At 37.5% G+C, this 12,953-nt stretch overlaps 1 protein-coding gene across 2 annotated transcripts in view; it reads right to left on the reverse strand.

Annotated features, from left to right (window-relative positions):
* Positions 1-772: 772 nt before the first annotated feature.
* Positions 773-12,953, reverse strand: part of rnf126 (ring finger protein 126) — a 43,871-nt gene continuing 31,690 nt past the window's right edge. For both annotated transcript variants that reach the window (XM_048559868.2, XM_048559867.2), the window contains exons 7-9: positions 10,835-10,928; positions 4,462-4,577; positions 773-1,609 (exon numbers count right to left, since the gene is read on the reverse strand). In XM_048559868.2, coding sequence (XP_048415825.1) covers positions 1,460-1,609; positions 4,462-4,577; positions 10,835-10,928 — 360 coding nt within the window. In that variant the 3' untranslated portion in view covers positions 773-1,459. The remainder of the gene's footprint in view (positions 1,610-4,461; positions 4,578-10,834; positions 10,929-12,953) is intronic.

Genomic DNA, 12,953 nt, shown 5'->3' on the forward strand with positions numbered 1-12,953 from the left:
AGCTTAAGACAAGTGTAAGAGACAGACATGGAATTGTAAACTATAAACATATTTTCCTCTTACTCATTCCTTACTGTACACTGACAGTATACCCTTGGCTTCTGTTAAAAGCACAAGACAATTCACATCATATAACCGTGGTACATTCAGACATCTCACCTGCAGGTTATGGACTACCAAAATATAGTTAGACAGATTTTCTTAAAAAGTCAATGGTGGGGGGGGAATATCTAGGTGTTTACAGGATAAGAAACTGCCATCATGATGACTATTGAAGTTGAAATCACGTTTCACATCATTAATCATTTAGGTTTGCCTTTTAGAGAAGATTTGCTGGTTGTATGCAAACAAAAATCAAAGACGACAACACTTTTTTTAAAAAAATGATTATTCACCAACTTGTATACAATTGATGGTTGTTACAGTATTAACAGACTTAGTAAATACCACAAATTTACTTATTTACCTGGAACACATTTCTATACATCGTATGTTACCTACTGACAAGCATACCTTCGGGCATACCCTGAGGTTTGACAACTCGCCAGAAAACCCACTAATACAAAATGCTTTACAGTGAGCCAATCTGGCTTTTTTAAAATAGGAAGTGACAGATGACTGACAGTCCAGGTGCTGCTAAAGTAAGGCAACTGTACTGTCGTAAACTGCTCCTTATATGTCAGTAGAGGCATTGCACTTCTTCCATGATTGACAAGTTTTCAGATTTAACACAAAGAATAGTTGTTAAAAAGAATTCTTAGTCAGCATGTAATCAATTACCACTTCAATGCTTTAATATAAATCTTTAGATATATTTTCTTTCCCACCCCAATCCAAACACAGTCCCATCTACTGTCCCTTGATTTGAAGCAAACAGCCTCCCATTTACTATTAAACAAAAATGGGAGGATGTTGACTGTCATTAAGCTTTCCACAGTATCTATAAAACAGCCAATCAAAAAAAGATTTTGAAAAAAGTCCCTTTTAGTATGAGAACAAAAATTCAGGTCTATAAAAGTGAACAATACCCAAAATTCAACAGCTGCATTAATCTTAAAACACATTACAATGGTTAAAGATTTATACATATTTGTGAAATAATGAACAGCAGACATCTTCCACTGCCTAAGCTAATTCACAGCAGAATGATTACAGCAATGTGCACACAGGGCTTTTTCTACCCAAGTGAGATGAAATAAATTGAACATAGCAGCTTGTCGATAAGTAAAGTTTTAAATCGGTCCCAGAAGTTAAATCTATAAAACAAATCTTGAAAAGAAAAGTGGGTATTCATGTTCGAGTTGAGATTTAGAAAAGAGTTCTTTGTTAAAAAACTCCATTTACTCTGGCTTTCTTTGTGCCATGCATAATACAATAATTTAAATTATAAAATGTTTCATGGTAGTCATCAAACACTGTTGCATATGAAAACAGTAAACCTTAGATGCTTTGCTCATATTCAGGAATTGTTTGTTGAATTCTCATTACTTGGTGAACTTGAGGCAGAGGAGGAGGAAGAGGAGGAGAAGTTCATTCTTGATAAATCAGGAGGATTTGTTGCTGTGTTTTGCCCACTTAGGCTTTTCCGACATACTGGACAGGTATCATGCTAGGAGCAAAACAGAAAAAATATTTTTGAAACATGCCTTTATCCCAAGTCTCTTTCTACCCCAAACTTTGAACACACTCACTGCTGACTCCTCTAAAACTGCTGTCCTCAATATTCTCTAATTTTACTTTGTTACATAGCTTGTGAGTTGTATTTCAGACATTTCAGTTTGGTGCATGGCTACATTTTTGCAAGTTAACAGGAACATCAGCAGTGCACAACCCAAGTGGTATGTAGCAGATAATTGTGCAGTTGCAGATTTGTTGAGCTTAGAGGGCATGACAATCATTGTATCTGTATAAATTTGAAACATTAAAACCAGGACTTTTTCTCCTTTTGGAACAGGGGTGTGGAAAATAGTGGAAGAGGTATTACTCAAAACCCATATTCCCAGACAATGGAAACACGTTTACTATTTCAAAATGAACTAAAATAGAACTAAAATAGAACCGAAATTTCATCTAAGGTTCAGAAATTCAGCTGCCAAAACACCAGACTATTTGCCCCTACTTTAATTTGGCACATCACAGATACAAGCTAACCTTCAAGCTCAGGGAGCAAACTTACATCCAGAACCTCAACCTGAGCTACAAATCTTCTCAAAACTCGCTAACAAGCTAATATGGCCAAAGTACAAAAATCCTGTTGTTTACCTCTTGATAATAACAATACAGCAACTGTACCACTCTTGGTACAAATAATGCAAAAAACACCATAGTCAAGGTTGGGACCTTCTAACTTGTGCTTGAGTTTCACAACCCTTTCACCATCTGAGTCATTGAGAGTACTAGAATAGGCAAGTTCTTTAAAAAGCTGACAGAAACCTGTACAATTGTCTCTGAAAGACGGCCATTTGCTTTTGAAACTAAGAACTGCAACTGCATTTATGCACTTCAACACCCTAACAAAATGAGAAAACTGTTGCAATAAATCATACCTGTGCAGATTAGAAGAGATACTCCGTAATTTTCTAAGGTAGTGTACATCAGTATTTCACTTGGAGAGTGTGGAAAGTGCCAGGCCATCACAGGCAAGGTTCGAATCATGTTGAAATACTGAAAACTACCATTGCATTTTGCTTAGCTTAGTATTAATGAAAATATTCAAACCTTTTTATCAATCACTTGATTGCCTGAATTCCAATGTCTCTAGAGATGTGATTCTGCCTAAAAAGTCACAGCACTACTACTTATGTTACCATTTGATGGCAAATTCAAGAGAAATGAACAGAGTGGAAGAAAATGTACACAGCTTTTATTGAACATGATTATTTACATGAGCAAGGTACTGAAGAAAGCCCCTCTTGTGGATTTCTGGTAAGGAACCAAAGACCAAGAGAAAAAAAGGAAGCAAATTACTATAAAGAGGGGGCAAGAACTCAAACTCTATGTAAATTAGTACATTATAAACACAAGAAATATGTATCAAATTTTTTAATCTACATGAGCATGTTTTTGAACAAGTTCTACAGGAAAATCAAGGACTAAGCCCAACTCCACTGCCTTTTTAAAAAAATTTCAACATCATAGTAAATTAAAAATTTAAACAAAGCAACTGACAGACAAAAAAGAAATTTCAAAAAGGTATTGTAGCCTACAAAGGAGGTCTGTTGCAAGAGGTGCATATAAGCATGTATTTTATAGATTGGATTTTTAACTTATGGTCTGCATATGAATAGGTTTGATGATTTAGTGAGCAATGACATCAAGCCAACGTGTGTCAAAGGGCTGCTGACTGGGGCCCTCTTGGAGCGAACTTGCTTTATTTGGAGAGCTTTATGATCAGACAGCAATGGTTCAAACATATTAGCTTGCTTTCAGTTGAAAATAATCAAGGATTGATTTTAGCTTAGGAAAACACAGATTGGAAAGCTTTTGGGCAGTTCATGGACGATCTGGCTGGGGTTAGATGCAAGATTAGTCTCTTCCAGCGAAAGGAGAGGGTTCAGAACTGTTAAGGAGTAGATTACGTCAGTGTAAAGGTTTTCATTTGAAAATTCCAAACCAGAAGCATTTCATAAGAAATCTGAAGTGGTTATTTGAAGCTAAGAAATTTTGAATAATCAAGGAAAAGGCTAACAAGCTCTCAAGGCTGGAAACTGAAAGAAACAAAGTTAAGTCAAACCTATTGATGTGACAGAAAAGGGAACTCTCTGGCATTTGAGTACTGTGAACTGAAAGTCAGAAGTCACATGACGCCAGGTTACAGCTCAAAGTTTGGATTGTCTCAGCTTTCTTAGATCTCTGCAGCCATGCTCGATCTTCTTGGAGATCTTTTCCACTTTGAGGTAGCAGTTTGTGGTGTCTATGGTAGCCACGATGTGGAGGTGCCTGTGTCGGACGACAGTGGACAAACTCACAAGTGACATGACACAAAGTTCAGTCCAACAGGCTTACCAGGTGTCATGTGACACCCTAGTCCTTGTCCACCCTAGTCCAACACTGAACCTCCACATCACATAAAATGGAAGTTTTTGGATAGATGGGATTTCATTCTGCACAGTGTTACAATAACCTTTGAATTGTGTTACATGCAAATAGCCTGATGTGTTCTTTTTAATGGTCATTTCTTTTCTGCAGTAATCCTCTGTTGCATTGTTAAAGTTTTATCTACAGCATGGTGTATTTATGTTTCAATGAAAAACTGCAGTATTTATTTTTTTTTTAAAAAAGTACAAAATACGATCTGTCAAGCCTGATTTCAGTCGGGTTTTGACTCAAGTATCAACCAGGATCATAAAAGCAGGTACACAAATTTTGATTCTACCAGAAAACTGCTCCGATTCTCTGCAGTTCTATAAATTTGTGCATTGAAACAGGTGAATAGGGCTGAATGCAGTATTGTTTACTTACCATTTCTAGCCAAGGTATTATACAATCATTATGGAATAAATGGTTGCATGGAAGCTGCCTAACAGATTCTCCGATGCTGTAATCTTCTTTACACACAGGGCATTCTACACCAGAACCTGTCAAGAATTAACAAGTTAAACAATCAATTTCTTTAATCTGTTCCATGAAATATTGCCCTGGAAGGAAGAGCAACCAAGCTGAATCAAAAATCAGTTGACCAATTGATTTTTTTTTTGTTTAAACAAATTCTTTGTCACAGTCCACAAGTCCATTGCAAAAGCTCTTTATGATGCACATTTAGCTAAAATAGAAATGAGACCGTGCCACAAAAATAAAGTCTTTCAGTGAACTTCTCAAATTTATTTGTTTAAACTGGAAAACACAGGCAGTCGTGGTGGGAGTACTGTACAGGAAGGGGTAGGAATTTATCTGCAAGTTCAAGATTATTCTGACAGATCAGTTGTCAGCAAATTACAATCACTACATTTTGCTTTTTATTAAGAGGTGTGCTTGGTGCCTTAATATCAACCCCAACACCAACCCCCCTTTCAACTAACTTTGGTACTCATGGCAAGATTGTTACTGATAAAATGCTCTATATAAAGTCCTGATACAAAATTAAATATACCATAATCAATGCAGACTAATTCAAACTAAAACAGCCTGTGGCCATTATCCATACCCATGAAGACGTGCTGCAACATCTACAAAAGGTGTAGATGATTACAATTTAGATGAATAACCATCATATCTTGCAGAGATAAAAGGAGGTACAAAATTGGCAAAGCACCATTCTAAGTGTTCTGCATTAACATCTGGGATATTACCGAAACAGTCATCAGAGGTTTAGCTTGCCAATGGGATATCAAATGCGTCTCTGGACTCATCTATGAGTAGAACCACAGAGTGCTGAAAGTTTTCAGGAATGGAATCAGATATGGTGTACTCTCTAATTCCAGGGACATACTATGAACTCGGTGGTTGCAGAATTCCACAACACCTGTTAAATATTAAGTGGATTACGTGATTTATGTGGGAGCATCTTAATTTTGATCTAAAGTTCTTCAAACATTGAGAAATAAGTTTCAGACAGTGATCTGAATGCTGCATTTAACGTCCAATTAAAATCTTTTCACTGGGTGCATATTATTGGTTGATCACTAGAATGATTCCTAGTTCAGAAATTTTATTTTGTCATTTTATACCACTCTCAACTTTCGATTGTCTCAGCTTACAGTCCATGACAAAACATACACATGAAATGTTCTTTTCAATAGATGAATAAACAGTTATTAGGGACAGGCAGGAAAAGAGCAGTCAAGGCCAAGATCAAATTAGCCATAATCTTATGGCAAAACAAGCTCAAGGATCATTTGACCTTCTTACTCCATGTTCTAACAGATGAGGACTTAAATATTTTAAATTATCTGCAATGATAAGGACCAGTTTCTTCAACTGAATTACTGCCTGTGATACTGCAAACAGTTGTTTAATCAATCACCATTTGCCCCTTGGAACCAAAGTATGTGAAAGAAAGTCTACAAGTAAGGATCCTAATTATAACTGAGATAACACAGTACGGAGTTGGAGAAGCACAGCAGGCCAAACAGCATCAGAAGAGCAGGAAAGTTGCTTAGCTTAGGTGACTGACATACAAGGGCTAGTGTGTAAAATGGCCAGCGGAGGGGAGGAAAAGGTCGCTGTGACAACACAGGGGTGTTATTGTTGGGTTAATCTACAATACAGAGCCATCTTCCATATCTGAATTGGCTATAGTTGGTGTCAGAGTGCCCGATGCTAACAGAAGTGATGAGGACTGTATTGCTCAGATATTGTGTCATTACACTCTGTCTAATTAAGATTTGCCATTTCCCTTTGACATAAATGATAAAAAAAATCAAATGATTATTAAGCAGTCCAACTATTTTGTCTGGGCAACCATTCAAGCAGCAAATTACTTCTGGTCAAGGTGCAATTACAATTGCAATGATAATGCATTATATAATAATGTCAGAAACAAGTGGCATAAGCCATTCAACCCTTTGTGCTTGCTCTGCTATTCAATGAGATTATGTCTGATCTTCTAATTCAATACCTTCTTCCTGCACTATCCCTTTACTCCTTGATACTTGATACTTCTAATGTGCAGAATTCCATTCGTCTCGGTCTTGAAAATACTCAACAACTGAGCCTTCACAACTGTCTAAGGCAAAGAACCTCAAAAATTCTCCACCCTCTACTGAGAAAAGTTCCTCCTCATCCTAGTCTTAAACTGCGAATCCCTTGTGCAAAGTCTAATGTTCCCTGGCTTCCAGCAAGGGGGAACATTCATACATATATTCTGCATTACCCTGTCAAAATTTTGTACATTTGAATAAAATCACATCGCACGCTAAAATGCAGAAAATACAAGCCCAGTTTACATAGGAAAATTCTACCATTCCAGGAGTTCAATTGGTGAACTTTCGTTGCATTCTACCTGGGACAAAAATGCTTGTGTGAGTGAGGAGACAAAACCGCACACAATACTCCAGCTGTGCTCTCACTAAAATTACACAATTGCAGCAAATATCTTTGCTCCTAGATGCAAGTCTTCGTGTCATAGAGGCCAAAATACCATTTGCCTTTTCAGTTGCTTGCAGGACATAGCACAGTAGCTCAGTGGTGACCACCAATACCTCAGCATTAGGGATCCAGGTTCAATTCCAGCCTCGGATGACTGTGTGGAGTTTGCACGTTCTCATGTTTGTGTGGGTTTCCAATGGGTGCTTTCCAGTTCAAAGATGTGTTAAGTTAGGTGGATTAGCCATGCTAAATTGACCAATGTGTCCAGGGATGTGCAGGTTAGGTGGATTAGCCATGGTAAAATTGAGGTCTGGGGGAGAGGGTGGGGATGAATCTGGGTCAGATGCTCTTTGGAGATTCGGTGCAGACTCAAAATGGGCCACGTGGCTTCTTTCCACAATTTAGGAATTCTATGTACCTGCATGTTAGCTTTTGGCGGCTTATTGTCAAACACACTGGAAATCAAGCCCCACTATCCCCAGAATTACGAAGAAACATAGATGTTAGAAGCAAAAGCAGGTCAGTCAGCCCTTTGAACCTGCTCCACTTCTCAATATCATCATCAGTGACCATCCATTTCAACACTCTGACTGCTTTCTCCCAATACTACTTGAACCCTTTTGATCCAACAACTACGCCAAACTCCTTTAAAACATTCAACATTTTCACCAACACCTCTTTCTGTGGCAGAAGAATCCAAAAAGCTCACTACTGTCTAGATGAAGAAACGTCTCCTCATTACAGTCCTAAATGGCCAAACGCATTATCTATAGGCTGTGACTTCAGACTGGGGGAGTCCAGATTATCCCTCTCGTGTTTACCCGGTTTAGTCTTGTTTGACTTTTATAGGTTTATAAAGAGGACCATCCTCATTCTTCTGAACTCCAGTGAATATAATCCAAACCAATCCAGTCTCTCTATGTGTTAGTCCTGTCATCACAGAAGTCAGTCTGATAAACATTCAATGCATTCCCTCCAATAGCCAGGACACCTTCCATCAGATTAGGAGGTTGGAAATGCACACAATACTCCAGATGTGTCTCACCAAGGTCCTGTATAACTGCAGGAAGACATCCCTTCTCCTGTACTTGAGTTTGTTATGAAAAGAAATGTACCTCTTGCATTCTCCCTGCCTACTTACTTTTAGCGATTGGTGTAAGAGGACATCCAGCTTTGCTGCACCACACCATCTGTCAATCTATTGCCAATCAGATAATAATCTGCCTTCCTACATTTGCTAGGAAAGTGGACAATCTTAAATTTGCCCACTCACTCAACTTGTCAATCAGTTTAAAAAAAATCAAAAGCACCCAAAGTGCTCAAATTACATGTCAGGTAGACTCAGATTAACAGCAAACAGGGATGGAAGTTTCGATACTCAACAAGGGTTACTGTTTATTGTACTAATAGATCCTAAATACAGATAAACAAGTATGAACAGTTAACATATAACTATTAATTAAAACTCTAAGCACACATTCCCTTCTCTCACTTCTTCACAAGAGGCACACAGTGATTGGTTCATGAATAATAAAGTCTCTAACTTACTAGAGAAGATCAACAGTTTACAGCAACTGGTGGGGAAAAAAATAACTAAAGCTTGAAGAAAGCCAGGTTATTTCACTGGAGTGACAGCACACATCATCTATACTTCATCATTTATTATAAATAGATTCTAAGCATAAGTAAATAACCATGAATTGTTCATACACACAGGAAAACATTGATGTTCCTCACAGGGAGAGAAAAAACTAGGAAGCAGTTTAATGGCCCCAGTTGATCAGGTTTGTTGAGATGACTTTTTGCTTGCCAGATTTTCTGTTCTTCAGTCTCTTTGCCAAGTGGCACATGAGGAGATTAATACATTTATTGTAAAGGGCCTTAGTTAATGATCAAAGGCACCAACTTTCAGCAATTGGTGAAGGAAAATAGACTGGCTTTCTTCAGGGCATAGGTACTTTACTGGAGTGAAAGACATTCCAGCAGCTTGAAGGCTGCTGCTGGTCGTTTTGTTCTCACCCACAATGACTCCAGCTACCCGGGAACAAGACAGTTGTTGTCCAGTTGGTGGCCTCTAGTATCCCCAAATAGTCAGTACACCACAAACTAATCAGCAGCCTGGTGCCAACTCGTCTAGAAACAGTTTCCCCTACTGCTTGAAAAAAAATGTAGAGTGGTAATATGACTTACAATGAGTTTCAGTGACTTGTTTTTTGAAATACAACAATTTCTCCCTCAGTCTTTTGGTGTAAAACAGTCCTTTTACCATTTCTGTTCACAATCAAAACAAAATAACCTTTAAGTTTACATTCTAACTTGAACTCTAACTCTTCAAACCGCTTGCTTGAACATCATTCTTGTTCTACCTATTTTACTGGGTTTGCGGGTGGAACATAGCAACTAGATTATTTCCCTCCTATCCATTTTACTTTCAAGCTGCCAGATATCCATATCCACAACACTGCACAAGCAATACAACTTAAAGTTCTAGCTGTGGCTGCAGAGAACATTACAATTAGGGAGATAGACACCATCTCTTACTCAAAACAATCACTTATGCACTTGCATCAACGGGCCCAATGGGATAGAAAACAAAAACCTCAAATTTCTTTACCAGTATGAAGTCTCTCTGTCACACACGTGGAGTAGTTCCTTCATTTATCAGATTATCAGGCTGAAAAATTGGTTGAATGCTTTGTTGCCAATGCTATGTTCCCACTGCTAGTCAACTGAAAATCTGGAGAGAGATTTCAGGCTGCATAATCTTTCTGAAGTTCATTACAATGAATGGTGTTCAAAAACAAGCATGCTGCTGACTTATTGATAGACGGAGTATGCATGGACCTCAGGAAGCTAGCCCCAAGCTTTCATTTTTAAATTACATTTATTGACTAACCTTTTTTCATTGTCACTGCAATAAAAACTAAAGTAGCTACCACAAATCTACTTTCTGCGCTGTTACTTAATACTGTATCGTATGCATTAATGAAAGGCTTTCCTGTTTTAGTATTGTTTTCTACTTAATTGACTGCTCATCAATATGACTTGCATTACAACACTTTCTCAACACTTACAGCAGACAAGAAAAGCAAATACACTTACAGTATCAAATTAAAGCATGTGTATATGGCACTTTAATTTTTCTCAACACTTCATCTTCACCAAGTTACACACTCTTTTGTGGAAATTAGATTAAGGTCATTTGGACTCAGATTTGCCTTCACTGGAAACTATTCAGTTCTGGAAGCTTAAACAGGAGATCATAGTGCCAATATAAATTAATTCAGTCTACACTATGCTGCAGCATCAAAAATTTTCATATCATGGATAATTCTCTGTGCTAAGTACGTTGTTTGTAAACCGAACCCACTGCTAGGGGGCTGGAAAAAGTGCAGTTGAGTAAAGGCTGCATGGTTTTGTATCTATAGCAGACATTAGGCTGCTTTTGCATCCACCCTCAACATTACTGAAAGGTAACCAGCAGAACGCAGAAGTCATACAAAATTTTTAAAAATGGAGAAACTCAAATTTCAAACCAATTTCTACCAAAGGATAAATATTTCATGTGTTCAACTACTTTATTCAAATATGATGTCCATACTTACTGTAGAGAACATAATTTAAATAACATTTTGCATCAGCCCAGAAAGAACAAAACCACCTCGAGATCGTAATGTGACCAAGTTATATCATTCGATCACACAATGATATAAGCTTCATAAATTGAAACTGCAGCAGATTTGTTGATGTATTTGATGGGGAAGAAAAATTAACTGAGTGTTTGGTTACTGGTCCAAAGTACACCTACCTACATGTTCATCTGTTATTTCTACCGTAGGAAGTGTCTTGATTTTCTCTTTGTCTGCCGGAGGTGGGCCAGTATTTTCAAACTGGTTCAGAAGCTAGAGGAAGAAAGCAGTTTATTAGAAAGTAAGTGCCAAAGTTTTTCAAGTTTAAAGTGATCAAATGGAACATTGTGTACCACAGCTGCACTAGGCGCTCATGCACAGCAAATTGCAGCAGTACACCCTCAGGGTTCTTGGGAGCACCTTTCAAAGTTGCAACCTTCAACAAATGGAAAGAAAAAAGGGCACTATTTTCGGGGATCCTACCAAAGTCACAAACCCAAAACCAAATATTCTCTACTTATTGTTGAGTTAAAATCCTGGAGTTCTCCACACAGTGCCAACCTCTAGCACAGACTGCAGAGATTTAAGGTGGCAGGCTAACACCACCTCCAAGATACTCCGGGACTCGCATTAAATGAGTGACAACCATATTCCAAGAATAAAGAAAATTGCCAAACCGATTGTGAAAACTAATAATGTTCTGTGGGTACTGCAATGATCTGTTCAGCTGATCACTCAAATTGAGAGAAGTGATTTTCTTTAGAACATACATTTATCACTGCATTTGTTCAGCAGTAAAACCAGCAGATCTTCAAATCAAAGGCAGGTTAACAGTGTGTCTTACACACCAACACATGAATAAAACCTCAAAAAAGCTAAAAGAAATATTTGGAATGGATGTTGACTCAATACTTTTTTCAAAACAGTAGAGATTTTTGTTTTACTACTTAAAGCAGCCCTCAAGTTGAGGCCAGTTTTGGCAATATAATGAAAAAGATTAATCAACCCAATCTTTAAAGTGATATTTTTGGAATATTTGACTCAAGATGATTGTGAAAACTTAGACACCAGTAAAAGAGGATTAAAACAAAAAAAAAGACATTTGATGAGGGGACAAAACCCCCCAAAAAAATTAAAAAGTAAAAGCCTTATCATGCATATAAAAACAGAAGAGATTAACTAAAATAGGAGTACTTATCCCTTAAAGATGGGAGTTTTGTGGGAATTATGAGAAACAAGGAAATGGTACAGGCTTTGAACAAGCTGGTTTTAATCTATCTTTGGAGACCCAGAAAACATCTCAAAGCTAGTGGAAAAACAAACTGTTGAGAGATGGGAGGAAGTTAAATCAAACAGAGAAAATGTACTGAGAAAACTAAAGGCTCCCAAGTCTCTTGGACCAAAGGCCTGCATTCTAAGGTATTAAAGGACATGTTTGCAGAGATATCAAATGCATTGACTGTAATCTCTCAAAATTCCCATTCTCTGAAAAAAATCCAACTGAACTGGAAAAATCACAAATGTAATTACTCAATACACATGCAGATAGAAAGCAGAAACTATAGGCCAGTTAGTCTGTCTTCTTTGCAAGATGCTAGAAGCCATTATTAATGAGGTGTAAATAGGACAAGTAGAAAGTTAAAATAGAAATAGGCAGAGTTAACATGATTCTATGAAAGGACAAATGTGTTTGACAAATTTATCAGAGTTCTTTCAGGATGCATCAGCAGATTGAATAAGGGGTAACAGCAGATGTGGTGTATTTAGTTTTCCTGAACGCATTTGATAAGATTCCTTTGAAGTATATGCTATATCGCAAGGTAGAACCTTTAAGGAAATATATTAGTGTGGATTGCAGAATGGCCAACTGGTCATTTTTAGCTTAGTAAATGAACTCATCGAATAGGGAAGTAGCAAGAATTGCAGATACTAGAGTCAGAGATAAAATGTGCAGCTGGAGGAACACAGCAGGCCAGGCAGAATCAGACCACCAGCTCTACACTTTTTATTAGAGTAGGGACCTTGCTGAAGTCCCAACTACTTACAATGAATGACCAAGAAGAAGGAACTGATTGTATCAAAGCCAAAATTTGCTGGCAATATGAAGAAAGGTATGAAAGCTCATTGTGAAGAGAAAACAAAGAGTCTACAAAATGATCTAGATAGGTTAAGTGGATTAACAAAACAAAAACAAAAATTGGCAGATGGAGTACAAATATGAGCTTGTCCACATTGCCAACAAAAAAAATGCAGAACATTATTTATAATGGAGAAAGACTGTGGGATGTGCAGTACAAA

Source organism: Stegostoma tigrinum, chromosome 30 (assembly GCF_030684315.1).
Source record: "Stegostoma tigrinum isolate sSteTig4 chromosome 30, sSteTig4.hap1, whole genome shotgun sequence".
In the NCBI taxonomy this organism is placed as follows: Eukaryota; Metazoa; Chordata; class Chondrichthyes; order Orectolobiformes; family Stegostomatidae; genus Stegostoma; species Stegostoma tigrinum.